At 38.6% G+C, this 18,057-nt stretch overlaps 1 protein-coding gene across 3 annotated transcripts in view; it reads right to left on the bottom strand.

Moving 5' to 3' along the window:
• SLC4A4 (solute carrier family 4 member 4) overlaps positions 1 to 18,057 on the bottom strand; it is a 440,882-nt gene that overhangs the window by 40,283 nt on the left and 382,542 nt on the right. For all 3 annotated transcript variants that reach the window (XM_036335845.1, XM_036335853.1, XM_036335842.1), the window contains 2 exons: positions 14,704 to 14,765; positions 5,345 to 5,536 (listed from right to left, as the gene is read on the bottom strand). In XM_036335845.1, coding sequence (XP_036191738.1) covers positions 5,345 to 5,536; positions 14,704 to 14,765 — 254 coding nt within the window. The remainder of the gene's footprint in view (positions 1 to 5,344; positions 5,537 to 14,703; positions 14,766 to 18,057) is intronic.

The following is an 18,057-nucleotide window of genomic DNA, read 5'->3' as shown; positions in this document are numbered from 1 at the left end:
TTTTTTTTTGTCAAATGTCCATAAGAACTGAAGTAGTTGTAATCTTTGTCGAATGTTTACTGGATTATGTTATATCTACACCTAAATATCCCTTTGTCACTGTTAAGAAAATCATTTATAGAAAAGAATTTTGAATTAAAATCAAGTGTCCTTGACTTTAAAAATTACATTTCTTGGCACAAAATAACACAAGAATTTGAAAATCTGTTTCTCTTTCACTAACAGCAAAGTTATTTTCTGAATGAGTTTCAAAAACCAGCCAAATGTCACCCAGTATTAGTAACACTAGACATACAATATATGCCCATTATTTTTTACTTATTTCTTGATATATTACTTATTTTTGTTTGACAGCTTTTACCATTCATCAGAAAGTTTCTGAGAAAAAAGGAAATAGAATAGAGGTGTCACCTGATTTTTATAGAGTTGTTTATAAACTAAACACATCAAACTTTAATAGAATTGTCACAGGCCAAAATGTCAAACAAAAAACATGTTTCCAAAAATATAAGTCAATTGTGGAATTCTAGTCTCTCCTGTGTATTATATGGCTAAAAACCAAATGCATCACCTAACTAAAATGCTCATGTTTTCACTGACATTTCTGAACCCATCCATAAAGCCAGTCCTCATCGACCACCATCAGCTTACTTAAGTCAAAGAAGGCACCAAAGTGTGACCCTATAGGAGATCATAACCATGAATGTGGCAAAAGGGTCAAAATGAGTCATTATCATTTCAAAATCCAAAAATCTAACTTATTCAACAAATATAAAGTTCCAACTATGTGTTAGGTCCATGAATTAATTTGTCCTAGTATTGTGTCAAGCATGAAGTTACAATATTTTTTCCATATTGAAAGTATTATATGATATTATATGATATAGAATAGTGTTTTGTTTTCTAAATACTGACATCAAAGAACTTTCTGCTCAAGTTTCATCTAAATAAAACGTAGGTTTCATAAATTTCACCTGGAATCTACTGACTTTATTTATTTAAATAACTATTACAACTAGGATGCATTATCTATAAAAATCTTACCACTACATTAATTCATGTGAGGGTTTAAATTGTTACTTAGTCTAAGAGGAAAAAAAGAAAATTAAACAGTTCCTTTAGAACGGCATTTTCATGTCAATTATATATATCAGCTGGCCACACTGAATTTGACATATTAAAAGTTCCAATAATTTTGCCTAATTCAGAGGGCTCTATAGTTTTATAAATTCTACTCATCACAGTTCTACTCTGTCTTTAAGCTTCTGCTTTCATTTTGCCAGCAGATGTGCCGTGATGGCATTTTTGTTCCATGCTTATGGTCACTTGCTGGAATGGGATTCTGGAAGAGTATTTTAGGTTTAATTCCCTGAGTCATCTGCCACAGAAGATCGCAGATTAAGCTGTGATGTTTTGATACTGAAAGACTTTGACTAAAGACTTGAGGCTGATGTAACAGACCAGTAACTGTGTGAGATAGTAGACTGATGCATCCCTCCAACAAGAACAGAGGCATGATGGAATACTGAAATTCCACCCACATCTACTGAGCATTCGGATTCTCTGGAAATGACTGATATACAAATTGAATTCCTGAGAGCCAGACTAGCAAAGGAGAATTCTTTCATCTTAAGTGTTCATACTGATGGATTGCATGGGTAACTGACTCTGGTCTAGGCAAAGTAATGAGAAACTGAACTAGGGAAACAGAAGTATAAGTGTAAAGGAAAGAGATTATAGCGGGATAATTTACAGGACTGTAATGAGGTTAATTTGACTTAAAAAAAAAACTTGGAGAGGCAAATGCAATGGACACCATCTTTTGTCAAAACAGATCTATGTTCTATGCCTTTCCACCATGCTCTTTGCATTGTGAGGCTGACCTGTGTGGTCTACAATGAGCTCCCTTGCTCTATGGATTCCAGATGGATTTAGTCCATGGCAATCTGGACAGGCCAACAGAGGAAAGCAAGAGATCAGAGTACTGATTCCCTTCACTGTATCCCAGTGAGGCTGCCTCACACTGGCTACATCTCTCTATCCAAGGTCACAGTGCCTCTCAAGACAGCTTTCTCTACACTTCTCTCTTCTTCCAGGTTCCAGCAGCCACTTCCTTTCCACATCCTTTGGGCTGGGATAGTAACAACCCCACTGCTATGAGCACTGGACACTACACTCTCCCTGTGGTTTCCCTACACTTAACCTCACCTAAGTCCACAGTTTGCTAGGAAAGGGTACATGTTAGCCAATGGCAGTTCTGGAACTGGACTCTACAGCTTTTGTGTTCCTACATCTGTGCTCTTTTCTTAGAATGCAGCATGTATCTACTTGACTAGTTTCCATGAGTCAAGTACCTAATCTGCATCCAGCATTTTGCTAATGGATATGTGAGGAATAAAATAGAAGTACAATAGCTTTCCAGCAGTTTACAGTCTTAGCTGATTAATAATTCATACAAATGTTTTGAAATGAGTAGGAAAGAGACATGACTGTGAAGGCTACAGAAAAATAAGGTGTTTTGTAAGACCAGGGTACTGCCATCTAGTATTAACATTTGGAGATTTCAGAGGTTTCTTGTCGGTGTGAGTGAGAAAGTAGTAACAGGCTTAATTATTGTATCAACAATCAAGGACTATCTAATTTATCATGTTTAAGCATATAATTTTTAATTGTAGAATATAATATGTAAGTGTAAGAATCTATAAACCTATCTGCTCCTACTCTATTGAGACCATCCTTCTAAATGACAGCTTAAATCAGGGGTGGGAACCTTTTTTCTGCCACCGACTATTTAGATATTTATAACATCATTCTCGGGCCATACAAAATTATCAACTTAAAAATTAGCCTGCTATATTTGATCAAACAATTAATTAACTCACCCCTAATGCCTTGGCATGGCCAGACCAAAGGATTTCATGGGCCTTATAAGGCTTGAGTGCCAGACGTTCCCCACCCTGGCTTAACTAAAAACATATGTTGGCAAATGAACAAGCAATTTTTTTTACTTATTATTCATGTATATATATGTGAATTTATGTATGTATTGCAACTATGTAGCTGCACATGTGAAGTAAGAAGAGGAAAGTCTGAAAGCCCACACACTTGAACATTGCTTCTTAGAAATAGCATGTGTTCTCCTCCTGTTTACTGTATGATTTGGTATATACAATTCTCAACTATGTTGGAATCTTCTTAACAGGAACTGTTACTACAAATGCATCATTATTCTATTTTTACATATTCACAACTTTTTCAAGAGCATTTATCAATGGCTGAGAAATTACCTGCTTGGATTCTCCTAAGGGAAAAATTTCTTTAAATCTGAAGAGCTATTTTCAATTTTGAAATTATTGCTGGAAGAAAAGAGGTAATGTCTATATAGACAGTTAAAATTATCTCCATTCATCTTAAGGTTGAAATTAGTTTATTCTGTTAATTACGATTGCTTCATAAAGTTTTCACTTTTCCACCGGCTATGTCTAAATATCAGACTTTGGAAAGTGGATGATGATTCCCAAGTTGCTCAGTGAATTAATAATTAATAAAGAAAAAAGCCTCAATAGAGAAGAAATCATCCTAAAAGACCTTTCCTCAAGAATCTGTTCTATAGGAAACTTTCACCATTGAAGAGGTAGGTCAAGTAAGCATATTTCCCAGTGTGTGAAGGTGTTACAAGCTGAAACATCTTCAGGGACAGGCAATTAATCTGAATGTGTGAAGTAGTCAAGTCTTAGACAATACAGAGTTGTGAGGATAATAACTACCTGGGAAGTACAGACCCCTAAGGCCTGAAGTGTGTGTATGTGTGTGTACAAATAAAGAATGGCTGGGGGCTAAATTCTGCCTGTGGACCACCAGTTTGTGGTGTCAATTTTAGGCAGACTAAGTTGAATACTTCTTTCTACATTTCAACTTTGTGGAAATTTTTCATTCCTTGGGTAAACTAGTTCAAAACATTTCATTTATAGCAGTGGTCTGAATGTGTGTCCCCCCCAAAGTCCATATATTGAAATCCTAACCCCCAAAGAAGATGGTATTAGGAGGTGGAGCCTTGGATTGTGCTTAGGTCATGAGGGTGAAGCCTTTATGAATGAGATTAGTATTTTTATTAAAGAGACACCAAACTGATTCCTAGCCCTTTGACCACATGAGGACACAGCAAAAAAGCGATGGCTATGAGCCAGAAACAGGGCCTTCACCCAACCATGATGGCTTCTAATCTTGGATTTCCCAGCCTCCAGAATTGTAAGAAATAAATGTCTGTTGTTTATAAGCCTCCCATTCTATAGCATTCTGTTACAGTACCTCAAATAGACTAAGACAATGACCAACCTACCCCTTTATTTTCAATTTTATAAGAAGAATCAAAGAGTCAAAGTATTAATTTTAAGTTTCATTTCCTAGGCATTGAAAAAAGGAACTTCCTCAAATGCATCTCATGCCTTTTAAGTTCTTCCACTCCTTGTACACAAAACACAAGAGAAAAGATTTCATGAAATTCCAGTATAGAGCAGTTCACTGATAAAAATCAGGTATTATCAAAATTACCTAAGAATTACTGACATCCTAAACACTGAGAACTGAACTGTGAAACAAAGGATTATCTTAGTTTTATTCTTCAGGTGAAACACACACACACACACACACACACACACACACACACACACACAATGCCATTATCTAAATGTTGATCTTATCTTGTACTGTCTCAAAGAATCACAGTTGTGACTTTATGTTCAACCAAGCATATTAATGGGAGACAGGATGTCTACACAACTTAACTCAATCATCTGTTTTTCCATACCATGACATTCATTATTATGGGATGGAAAGTTTGGCTAAGATAACACTCATATCTTATGCCAATACTTGTGTAACAACCCAGTTGAAGTTTTCTCCCATGGCTCATAATTTAACTACTAAAATACTCAATTGGACATCTGATGAGCAAGAAATTCTACATCAAAATTCCTGATTAATATGAAATGAGTTTTTGCTTCCATACTCAAACACTATGGATTTAAAAGATATTTTCTTTAACTTGTGAATTTTTACGTACAACATGCTCCATTTTTTTTTCATTTTAGTACAGTCAGAATTATGACAGTCAGAATTTATGACAGAATTATGTGAGCAAAATCCATGGAAGGTTTTTCAAAGCTGGACTATAATTATTTTAAAAATACATATGCATATGGAAAAAGACTGGAAAGCAAATTTTTAAATGCACAAAATTACATTGGAAAGGTTGAATTACAGGTGCCCTTTTCCTTACATAAAATTATATCATTGTTGATACAGTGTAAATTCAATGAAAATTATTTAAAGCTCAAGTACTTACCATGGTTGGAAAATAACGACTGGTTTTGAACTTTTTCAGAGCCATGGAAGTGGTGTAGGTGCCCAAGAAGAGGATGAAAGACATGAGTGTGACATCAGGAACAAAATCGCAGTTGCTCCCCACGAGCTGGCCTCCATGTTTCAAACACTCCTTCTTCGACAAAAGTGCCCAGTCAAAGGTAGCATTGTAGTACTGAAGAAGAAAAACATTAACATTTTTCTAGAGCACACTGACATATCAAAAGCTTTTCTACTTGAGGGGCCAATAGAGATTATGCTAAAAGTCACTGTGCAACAGTCTGAAGGCCATCTTTGCAGGGTGAAACTGGGTGAGATGTTAATGGGATAACAAGTACGGGTGCCCAGGAGGCTGGCAGTTATTGAAAATACAATGAGAATGTCACAGTCTGTTACCTACTTTGAGCTACAACCTAACAGTCACCTATTTGTTCAACCGAAACAAACCAAGACCTTCTTTCCCATTAGTCTTCCTGAGAGTAAACTGAGGCACAATATCCTGTCTCAAAATGTGAGAGTCTGAAACACGGTTGTTCAAAAGTACTTACTTTTGTAGTGAGCAGCTCCTTATGCTTCAAGCTTTTAATGTACTAAAAGTTAGTATATATTGTTAACTACTCATTTACCTAACATATTCACAAGTGAGCTATTTGTTTTCTAAATAACTACAGTTGGAAAATTAAGGAATACAACTATAAAATGTTGATGGGCCCTGCTTTTTCAATGTACATCCTGATAAAACATAGCTTTTTTTCTTGTTGACTCCAGGTCTGCATCATGAGCATCCCTCATTGGAATGTGCGGTGTTGGGGTCCAACCCCAGCAGGTCCAGGGGTCCCCAAAGGTGTGGATGGAGTCGGCTAAGAAGAAATGACACTGAGACAGCGTTCAGTTGATCAGAAGCCTAGCCAGGATCTCTAGCCAGGATCTCCAGCCAAGTTCTGGTCTGGATCTCCAGCGAAGTTCTGGTCAGGATCTCCAGCCAGGTTCTGTGTCCATGTTCTCTTGCTAGGTTCTCCAGCCAGGTTCTGTAGCCATGTTCCCTCACTAGGTTCTCCAGCCAGGTTCTGTCCAGGTTCTCCAGCCAGGTTCAGTCACCAGGTTCTAGTCTGGTTCTCTTGCTATGTTCTATCCAGGTTCTGTAGCCAGGTTCTGTCTCTAGGTTCTGTGGCCAGTTTCTGTCCAGGATCTTTTGCCATGTTCTCTCCAGCGAAGTTCTTCTGTCTCTAGGTTCTGTGTAGGTTCTGTCTTCTAAGTTCTGTGTCTTGCTGTCTTGTTACATCTGTATTTATACCAGTTGATTCAATCCTATCAATCTCTATTACAAAGGTTAGGGCATTTCTTATCTCCATTCCAGGGAGTAAAGATTATGTAGCTTAAGTATGATTGTTCGTAGTTAAAGTGATTAATTACCCGCCTGGCACTTAGTTGAGGGGTTTTATTTCCTCCCTAGCTTCAGGGGAAGATCCCTACCTGGGGAAGCAACCTTTCTCAGAGAGGAGACCTTGGTTAAAACACATAGTGCCAAGAAGGTGAGCAAACATATTAAGAACAGTATGCCATACATGCCAGGTCCTTTGAAACAGCAAGGATGGACCAGCTCCCGGCAGTGCGGTAATGGGCTGTGGTGTTGTGTATGGGATATCCATCCATCCCTACATTACATGGCCTCAAGCTCAAAGGTCAATTTTCAGCCGAAACCGGTTTGGCTCAGTGGATAGAGCGTTGGCCTGCGGACTGAAGGGTCCCGGGTTCGATTCCGGTCGAGGGCATGTACCTGGGTTGCGAGCGCATCCCCGGTGGGGGATGTGCAGGAGGCGGCTGATCGATGTTTCTCTCTCATCGATGTTTCTAACTCTCTCTGTCTCTCTCCCTTCCTCTCTGTGAAAAATCAATAAAATATATTTTTAAAAAAAAAAAAAAAAGGTCAATTTTCAAATTTCCTTCTCATAAGTTGCTGTCATGTTGTCAGTGTTGTGCTTCTCAAGAACAGCTCACTCCTATTCCTATTTTCTGTTTCTGCTATTCAGGAGAATCCTTTTGCTAAGGTAATGAATAGGCCAGTGCACCCACCCCCAGCTGCTCTGAGTTTTAGTCTCAACCAGCTCACAGCTCCCTCCTTCTCTAGAGAACTACCTTCAGCCTAAGTCAGAGCTACCTCACCTGGAATGTTATACCCTCCTGAAGCCAATTACTGACCACATTAATGGGGTGCTACTGACTGAATAAAACTCAATGTTGAAACCTAATTCCCTATGTGATGGAGGTGGAGCCTTCATGAATGGGATTAGTGTCCTTCCAGAGAGCTCCCTTGCCCCTTCTGCCATATGAGGACATAGTGAGGAGAAGGCTGTCTATGAGGTAGACAGCACATCCGCACCAGATACTGAATCTGCCAATACCATGATACTGGACTTCCTCTTGGGTACAGGGCTAATAGGTATATGTGTAAACAGAAGAGCTATTTGAGGATACCTTGCAAATAAGTGTGGAAAGGGAAATTTCTCCTGTCTTTTGGAAGCAAGAATTCTACCTCAAACCAAATGCATCCTCAGTACCATTTACTGTACAATGAATTCTCTTGATATGTTAATAGGAGTGATCTAGTCAAAAAAGATCATACATATAAAAGAAGACTTTCTGGACAGGAAACGTGCTATATTTTTATAGAACTCAACATGTAAAGTGCTCCCACTTCTCTTTTACAGCAACAACAAAAATAAACTCTAAATCATTCCCTGAAATATTTTTTCTATATTAGCTTAACTTAAAAACACCTGAATTGCATAATTACTCCTTTATCAAATTCTGCTCCTGAGAGTTGATTAACCATGTCTCATTTTGTTTTTTCAAATTTCTGCAAATGGATGTTTTCAGCAGAATACATTTAAAGTTTAGAGGTCATGATAGGTAACAGATTTCTTTGTTTTAAAATCAGCAAATATTTACTATAATTTCAGGTAGGGTCTTTTATATCGGCAGGATGACTTTTTTTTTTTCAATTGCCACCTGAGGATATGTTTTTATTGATTTTTATTTTAAAGAGAGAGGAAGGGAGAAAGAGAGAGAAAGAGAATTTAAAAAAAAATCAACGTGAGTGAGAAACATCCATTAGTTGCTTCCCGTATATGGGCCCAACCTGGGATCGAACTGGCAACCTAGGTATGTACCCACAACCTTTTGGTGTATGGGATGAGGCTCCAATTAAGCCACCCAGCTAGGGCCAGAATGCTTTTTTATAACTAGAGTTCCCAAAGAGGTAGGCTGCATTAAAACAATACCAACAGGAAGTTTTATTGATTTTCTTACAGAGATTCAGATTGAAGTGAAAACTATACACACGTACGTGAAACGATGAAGATCTTTTCTTGCTTACACACAATGCTTCATTCACCTATCCATTAAGTCCTTTATTCAAACCTTACTGAGTTCTCACCATGTGGAGGGACTGACAGTGAGTGGACCAGGTGGGTCAAAGCAGATTGTCCATGTAAATGGAAAGTGAGAAAAAAAAGTAAAGGAAATGGGATCAAGTTTCTGGTGGTCTTAACTGAGGTCAAGCTCATAGAAGAAGATTTTAGTCTATTTATCTGGGTCTCATCTTCTAGAGACCCTGTTTATATTAAGTGGATTTGTTTCTAACTCTTAAAAGTAGAATGTATACTAAAAAATTAATTTCAAAATTTAAAATACTATAGCATCCTCTCCAATCACAAAAGTGGGGGCTAGATGAGAGAGGATGGGCAGAATGAAGCTAGGTCATATGTATGTGGGTTTCACTGTGCTATGCTCTCTACTTTAGGGCACGTTTTACATGTTCCATAATAGTTTAATAACTAGGCACTAGGCACATGTAATCTTCAAGGAGATTTAAGGACAGAGTGGTTCCTGCACTTATCTTTCTCAATGAGAGAAAAGCATAAGGATGCTACGCACAAGAAGATAAACATGACATTCCATTTCCTATTGAAATAAATGTTCACTCCTCAAATTGCCCAGAAGGTATATCAAATCAAAGCACTTTTGCTTTCATGTCTGGCTGCCCAGCAGAATATATGAGAGTATAATACTTCTTAGTCCCATGATTAACAGCATCTTCATGTAGACATGATATGCTTTTCTGGGTAATATAATAAGGGAAAAAATTGAAAAATTAAAAATTCTACATTGCTCTCTTTGAGTATAGACTGGTAAAACATATGCCTTTTTAAATATATATAAATGATGGTAATGCTATAAATAAAAGTCTCAAGGTTAAATAGAACATGTACTCATTTAGGGTTCTTCCCTGCAGTGGGTGAGTCAGATTTGCAGTAATCTACAATCTTATTTTATGATGGACAGGATGCATTTGAGCTTCACTTGTCTGTATTACATGCATTATTGTAAAATATCAAAATTAATTAGTTAAGATTCAGGAAATTGCAGGATACCGTCACAGCTGGATAAGCTATAAAATCATAATTTTTAAACATCCACCAGAGATGAGGATGCAAAGAAACCTAAATAAATTCCAAAAAGTTACAAAACCTTCAAAAGCTGCCTCACCCTTGGCAGAGTAGCAGGTGGAAGATAAAGCAACTACAGATGGAGGTAAGGAGAAATAAACCAAACGTTAAATGAATTTTTAACAGCTGCCTCACTGCCGGTTAGGATTCTGAGGGGCCCCAGGCATAAATGGAGCCTGTATCCACCCACAAAACTTTCTCAGTCTTTGCCATGTGCCCGGGTAGCATAGAGAAGGCCGGAGGTTAGATAAGATTGCTGCAAGAAATCCCCCCTTAGACCCAGAGTCTCCACCAAATGCAAGAAAGCCCCTTTCCTAAGATGGGAGGCAGGGCAGGAGAAAACCCTCGGAGCCGTTCAGGCACTTTTGACTAACGAGGACTAAGGCATTGACCCCTAGATATTGAGGCAGAGCAGTTGGAAGAAAAAAGATCTCTCAAAGCCCAAAAGCTGGGGCATAGAACAAGACCTGAACATTCCATGGGGCATTCTGGGATGAGGGGGGTGTTCTTGTTTGGGGTGGCAGTTACATGAGTGTATAAAACTGCCAAAATGTATGGCCGTGAACACATAAGAACTGCACATTTTACAACAGGCCTCAATTTACTAAAAAACAATTTATTTATTTATTTATTTATTTATTTGACCCTTATACCGAGAGGAGCAAAAGTAGGTTTACAGGTGTTTGTATGGAAAATAATGCAAAAGGTAATCCTACCCAATAATAGAGAAACATGGTAATTAACCGTAACTTCGCTACCCTTCCCATTGGCTAATCAGTGAGATATGCAAATTAACTGCCAACCAAGATGGCGGCCGGCAGTCAGGCAGCTGAAGCGAATAGGAGGCTTGCTTGCTCCAGTGATGGAGGAAGCCAAGGTTCCCCGCCTGCAGCTGCCGGCCTCTGAGCTGCAGTCTAAGAAACAATGTTGCAATTATAGAAGCTAAACAATCCCCAGAAACTTGCTTTCAGCCGTCAGAGCTGGAGCGAGCAGGACCGCAACAGTGTTACAATTATAGAACCCAAACAAACCCAGATACCTACTTTCAGCAGCCGAGGTCTCAGAGCTGGAGCCAAGCCTCAGAGCTAAAGCTGGCTCTCAGTTCCAGTGACAGCCATAGAAAGCAAATAAATCCCAGAATTAAAAAAAAAAAAGAAAAAAAGGAGAGGTTGGGAGCTTCAGTCACCAGCCAGCCTGAAAATGGCCCTCAGCCCTTCACCCAGACTGGCCAGGCACCCCAGTGGGGACCACCACCCTGAAGGGGGTGTGACCAGCTGCAAACAGCCATCATCCCCTCATCCAGGCTGGCCAGACACCCAAGCAGGACCCCCACCCTGATCCGGGACACCCTTCAGGGCAAACCAGACGGCCCCCACCCATGCACCAGGCCTCTATCCTATATAGTAAAAGGGTAATATGCAAACTGACCCTAACAGCGGAAAGACTGGGAATGACTGGTCACTATGAGAAACACTGACCACCAGAGGGCAGACTCTCATTGCAGGAGCTGCCCTCTGGTGGTCAGGGTGCTCTCACATGGGAGGAGCTCTGCTCAGCCACAAGCCAGGCTGATGGCTGCCAGTACAGCGGTGGTGGTGGGAGCCTCTCCTGCCTCCTCAGCAGCACTAAGGATGTCCGACTGCAGTTTAGGCCTGCTCCCCACTGGCAAGTAGACATCCCCCGAGGGCTGCCAGGCTGCCAGAGGGATGTCTGATTGCCATCTTAGGCCCAATTCCCCGGGGAGCGGGCCTAAACCAGCAGGTGGTCATCCCCTGAGGGGTCCCAGACTGCGAGAGGGCACAGGCTGGGCTGAGGGACCCCCTCCCTCCCCGCCGAGTGCACAAATTTTTGTGCACCAGGCCTCTAGTCAATAATAAAACAAGAATAAACTTTGTGATTTGTGTACTGACAACTGTAAGCCTACTTTTGGTATCTTGGGTGTAAATATTATTACCATCACCAGTTTACAAATGGGAAACAGAAGTTTCCACAGGATATTTTTTTAAATTTTTTTATTGATTAATTTATTACATATGTGTCCTTATCCCCATGTTACCCCCTACCTCCCCACTCATGCCCTCAACCCCCTGTTGTCCGTGTCCATTGGTTAAGCCTATATGCTTGCATTTAAGTCCTCTGGTTGATCTCTCCCCCTTACCCCCAGCCTCCCCTACCTTCCCTCCGAGGCCCAATGGTCCGGTCGAAGACTCTCCGTCTCTGGATCTGTCCTTGTTCATCAGTTTATGTTGTTTATTATATTCCACAAATGAGTGAGATCATGTGGTATTTATCCTTCTCTAACTGGCTTATTTCACTTAGCATAATGCTCTCCAGTTCCATCCATGCTGTGGCAAATGGTAAGAATTCCTTCTTTTTTACAGCAGCGTAGTATTCCATTGTGTAGATGTATCACAGTTTTTTAACCCATTCATCTGTTGATGGGCACTTAGGCTGTTTCCAAATCTTAGCTATGGTAAATTGTGCTGCTATGAACATAGGGATGCATATATCCTTTCTTATTGGTGTTTCTGGTTTCTTGGGATATATTCCTAGAAGTGGGATCACTGGGTTTCCACAGGCTAGTAAGTAGTGGAGCCTTGCATTTGAAGCTAGGCAGTCTGACACAAGAACTCAATATCTACAAGTCTTCTACATGAAACAGTGGTGATTACCCAAACAATGGAAATGAGCAAATTTTGGAGTTGGAAAGCCCTAAGTTCAAATACTGGTTTTATCATATACTGGTGATATGGCCTTTGGAAGGTCAGTTAACCTTTCTAAGCCTCTGTTTCATATATAAATTACAGGTTACATAATAGCTCACAAAGTTATTGTAAGGATTATAGACAATTAATGTAAAGCGTCTGTCCCCTAGTAGGTGCTTAAAAAATGGTAGTTATTGCTGATGATAATAATCATATTACCTCTTCAATACTCATTTCTAGATTATCTACCTATATATTGTCTATGTGTGTGTCTATGCAAAGTACACACAAAGGAATTGATATGGATAGAAAAGGAGAGATGAAAATAGAATAAACATTATCTTTCATAATTATATATACACATATGCATATTTTTCCCTAATTTTTTCTCTGAACATAGCCACTTAACAATTTAATTAAAGTGTGCAATTAGTGCACACAGGAGGGGCTGCTGCCCTGAAAAATACAGCACTCATAGGAACTGAGAGGGTAAACATTTCAATTTGCAAACACTGAAGCATCATGGTGCTTCAGTGTTTCCAATATCACAAGTCTTGGAACTACCCAGACTTCAATTCTCTGTTCTACAAATTTATGGCTATGTGACCTAGAGCAAGAAAGATTTCTTACCTTCTGGAACTTCAGTTTCTTTCATCTAGCAAATGGAGATATTCATGCCTGGTAGTTTGTGTTAATGATTATAATACATATTAAGGTTTATAATGATTATAAGACATGTACAACACCTTGGTAGCAGATGCTCTATAATTGGCAGTTAAATTATAATCATCATTGTGCCTTTATATCCTCTATCATAGTCACAAACTGCCATTTGTTTTCCATGAATCTTACAGTGCCATCTGACTATAATTATGATATATCAATTACTGAAGTCTCCCCAGGTCTTGCCCAAAGACAGGGCTTAAAAATTCATTAATTTTATGGCTTTCCTTGATTAGTTACAAAAATAATTAGGTTAGGAACAATCTCTTTTTAAGTCAGTGGAAACGAGTGTTTTATTAATTTTTATTGTTTACGGTTTTAATTAAATATACTTTTAAATTTTTAGATTTTAATTAAAATTCTTTAAAGTCTAGAAGAGAGTATTTTTCTCTGTATTTTAAATCAAATCCTTTCAGGCAATAGGCTGGCTGGCTCAAAGATTGAAAACTGAACTCTTTTCTCAATGTGGCTTTTAAAAGGTATATGCACATACAGACACACACTCAAATGTGGAAGAAATAAAGAGGCTATGTTTGGGGAAAGTCAGAGAAAAGTTTTAAAAAGTTAAGAGAGCCACAGACTATGAAAACAAGAGAGAAATAGGATCAAGTGAGAGTTATCCAGGAAAGATACAAAACATCATCTTTGAAAGGGATGTTGTGTGTAATACCTGCAGAAGTGTTCTGGTCTCCTGAGAGATGGGCACTCTATCAATACAAGGTATTATGGTTTCCGTCTTTATAAGTGAGAGATTGATAGTCTTTGGTCAGAGTCCATGTCCAGGGTGGGAGGAACACAATGGGAAGTGTGAGACAGCACTTTCCTCTTTTTCTCAAGCACAAAAGTCTCCTTCCAGTGTGTGACCTTCCATGCAAAACAGCTCATTTTGAAAACTTAGTTCAAGTCTCTTAAAGACCCTTGGTTACTTGCCATGGGAAAGGATATCATGTGACAGAGGCTTGGTGTTTTTCTAAGTGACAGGGGAAATGTCCCACTACAATCACTCTTTAGTGAGGAGAACACAGTCAGAAGAATTCCTAATTGTACTAGGAACAGAGAGAGGACACCATGCTCTCATTTCTCGACTCCCCTCACTTTACCTTGTGAAAATATTTCAAGGTGACAGTTAATTGGCTAAGCAGTTAAATTCCTAAGCAGGTTTAAAAAGCATGCGGTAGAAGAAAATATTCACTCCAGTTTAAAAACAAAAAACACACACACACACAAAAGAAAAAGCAAGCTAAATAGAGCAAGGAAAGTGTTATTTCTGTCCTTCTACCATCACTGAGTGTTAAACGTGCTTGGGCTAGGCTTGCTGAGTGGAAGGAGATATCACATTATGAATATAATAATTAGGGTATACAATGTGCAAGTGTACAAGTGGTTCGGAATATTAAGTCACTTACCGTGTCAGTAGTTGGCAATTCCTCTGGAGCCAATGTGGTGTCATTAGATATTGAGATATTAACTGTAAGACAAAGATAATTTTTACCAAGAAAGTAAAATGTAAATGACAAAAAAAATACAGAACTGGTCATCTAAAACTGCAGGGCTAGGCATTACAAATATCTTTAATAACAATATAAGGGCACAGTTGATTTTTCTTTATTAAAACTACTTAGAGGCCTGATGCACGAAATTCATGCAAGAGTAGTCCTTCCTTCCCCCGGCTGCTGGCACTGGCTTCCCTCTGGCACCCGGCACCCGGGCTTCCCTTGCAGCCCCAGCTTTGTCTGGAAGGTCATCTGGAAGGATGTCCAGTCTAATTAGCATATTATACTTTCATTATTATAGATATTTACCTTTCACCTAGATAAAATAATCAAAAATTTGGACACATCTGTCATACTCTAATCTGGTAAGAAACATGGCAAATATTGAATGAGAAGGCACTAAAATTTGTTTTGGGTTTCATACTTCGGTGGAAGACATGGCTGTTAACAAGTTGATGACTGCCTTCACGTAGAGTCAAACTCACAAACTGGAGTTTCACTATATAAGAGTCAACCTCTTGGGAATTTTTGGAAGTCTGGACTGTATATGAGAAAGTATGTCTTTGCAAAATGTGTGAAAACAAAACAAAAAAAACCACACAGTAATAAATAAATAATAAATTATATACTAGTGCATATAATTGGGATGAATATTTAATCTAATTTTTAAAATTATTTCATCTAATTTGACATCATTTGTAGATGTTGCCTGCAAAGAACCAAATTTATTTATTAAACCAACCCTCCTCTTGTGACTATTTCATTTAGTATTTAAAAGCATTCTATAATTAAAACAGTTTTCTTTATCAGATGAGCCTTTTTCTTAATATGTGAAGCTTTTTGTATTACAAAATACATTGCTATTCAGAATATCCCTAATGTATGGAAATACTGTCAATTAACAGTTACCAGGTTTTTGTCTTTGAGGGTTGCACATTCCATTTAACAATCCAAATTGCTAATTATTGTTTGGTCCCCAAGCACCACCCCTTCTCCAAGCCCCTAGCCCAGTGATGGCGAACCTATGACACGCGTGTCAGAGGTGACACTCGAACTCATTTTTTTGGTTGATTTTTCTTTGTTAAATGGCATTTAAATATATAAAATAAATATCAAAAATACAAGTCTTTGTTTTACTATGGTTGCAAATATCAAAAAATTTCTATATGTGACACGGCACCAGAGTTAAGTTAGGGTTTTTCAAAATGCTGACACACCAAGCTCAAAAGGTTCGCCATCTCTGCCCTAGCCTGTCCTTTTAGTTTGCCATGGTGTAGGTCTCCACTACATAAACTTTTAAGGAGAACCAAACAGGTTTATTTGACTTTGAACTTTCAAATGTAAACTCTATCAGGGAAGACTACAAGGGGCATGTCTTGTTTACAGCATTTCCCCAGAATCTGCCCAGTTTGGCACTTAACAAACAGGAACTCAAAATATTTGTTTGATTATTCAATCTTTAAAAAGAAGGAAATCCTGCTATTTGCAGCAACGTGGATAAACATGAAGCACTTTAATGTTAAATGAAATGAGCCAAAGACAAAGACTAATACTGCCTGGTATCACTTATAGATAGAATCTTAAGAAAAGAAAAGATAGATCGAACTCAAAAAAAAACAAAGAGTAATATGGTGGTGGCCAGGGCCTGGGGGTGGGGAAATAGGGAGAGGCTGGTAAAAGGGTCCGAACTTTCTCTATAAGATGAATAAGATCTAAGGATCTAATGTAACACATGGTGACTATAATTAATAATACTGTATTACTTCATTAAAATTTGCTGAGAGTAGAACTTAAGTGTTCTCATTAAATAAAATAAATATGTGAGGTTGTGGATGTGTTAATTAACTTGATGGGAAACCTTTCACAATTCATATGTAAATGAAATCATCCTGTTATTCACTTTAAGTATATTAAAATTGTTTTTGTCAATTATACTTCAATAAGGCTGAAAAATATTTGTTTACGGTCAATAAAAGAAGCTAGGAAAGGGGCCATTTAATTTGTAGTCACAAATGAGTGAGAGCAGATAAAGGCAAACACAAGGAAGTAAGGAAAGAAATAAAAAGAGGGAAGATATTTAGCTTAAGTCCTAGTTCTTCTCAGTTTGAGAGTCCATTCTGATCTTTGAAGGCTCTGGAACTGTTAAATTTTTAACCTCAAGCTGGTTGCTGCCAAGCGTTCCCATTTCCTCCGTAAAACAAGCACGCATACAAACTGTTTGCTTACTAGAATGTTCTGTTTCATTACAGGTCACAGAAAGAATCTAAACTGGTGAAAGGATGCTTCGCCCAAGCGATACAACCAAACATGCATCCACTCCCAAAAGAACGATGTTAGCAAATTATCTTTCACAAAACTTAGATTTTCATTACCATTTTGTTCTAAAGGCTTGAAGCACATTTCTCACATTACTCCATTTTTTCACTTAAAACACACAAGCCCATCGAGCAGGTACACGTTTATACCCTTTTTGTGTTGAGTGGACTCTGGACACCCTCTGCCAGGGTTCTTGCCCGGGGTTACAGGCCAACCCAAAGGAGAGTTGGTACCCAAACCTGCTCAGCAGTCTTTCTTTTCTTACCCAGCATTTCTAACCACCAAAATCACGATGATGCAGGTGGCCACAGAATTCAAGGTGGGAGAGCAGCTGCTAGTGTTAGGTGATGTGAATCTCGACTGGAACTGAAATATCTGAGTGTTGGGAAGAAAACAGCATATGTGCAACCACAGGCACTACTTAGATGGGGCCTGGGAAGCCGCTCGTCCTGAGCCAGGTTCTTTAATGCAATTTTATGAGCTTCCTGCACAAAGCAGTGAAGGTCTTTTCGCAACACACTTCTCTGCATAAAAACAAGGAGCGGGGAGGGAGGGGGAAAGATAGTCAATGCTTTCCGTGTGTGAAATGAATGACAGGTAATGAAGACCATGAGGAAACTAAAATAGGATTCCAGTCTGAACGTTTAGCAACTGCTCTTAAGTTTTGGGGACACATCAATGTTGTTCATAAAATCCCTTTTATCTTTTTAGTTTTCCTCAGAGTCAAGCTCCTAAATAAAGTACATAGGCTCTCAAAATACCAAAAGACCAGTATCAAAAGGACAGTAAAAAAATATCAACTCTTCATAGTTATTTTAATAAGCAGCTGCTTCAAGAGAAAGACTTTAAAAGAAATATGTAAACAAGCACTTCCACAAATATATATTGGCAGAATATGGTAGAGTCCATAAATAAGATTAAAAGTTAATTTATTTAAGCTCATAGAAGAAA

The sequence above is a fragment of the Myotis myotis genome, unplaced genomic scaffold (genome assembly GCF_014108235.1).
Source record: "Myotis myotis isolate mMyoMyo1 unplaced genomic scaffold, mMyoMyo1.p scaffold_m19_p_1, whole genome shotgun sequence".
Lineage (NCBI taxonomy): Eukaryota > Metazoa > Chordata > Mammalia > Chiroptera > Vespertilionidae > Myotis > Myotis myotis.
Note: the sequence above shows the minus strand (reverse complement) of the source record. Positions and strands in the feature narration are given on the sequence as shown.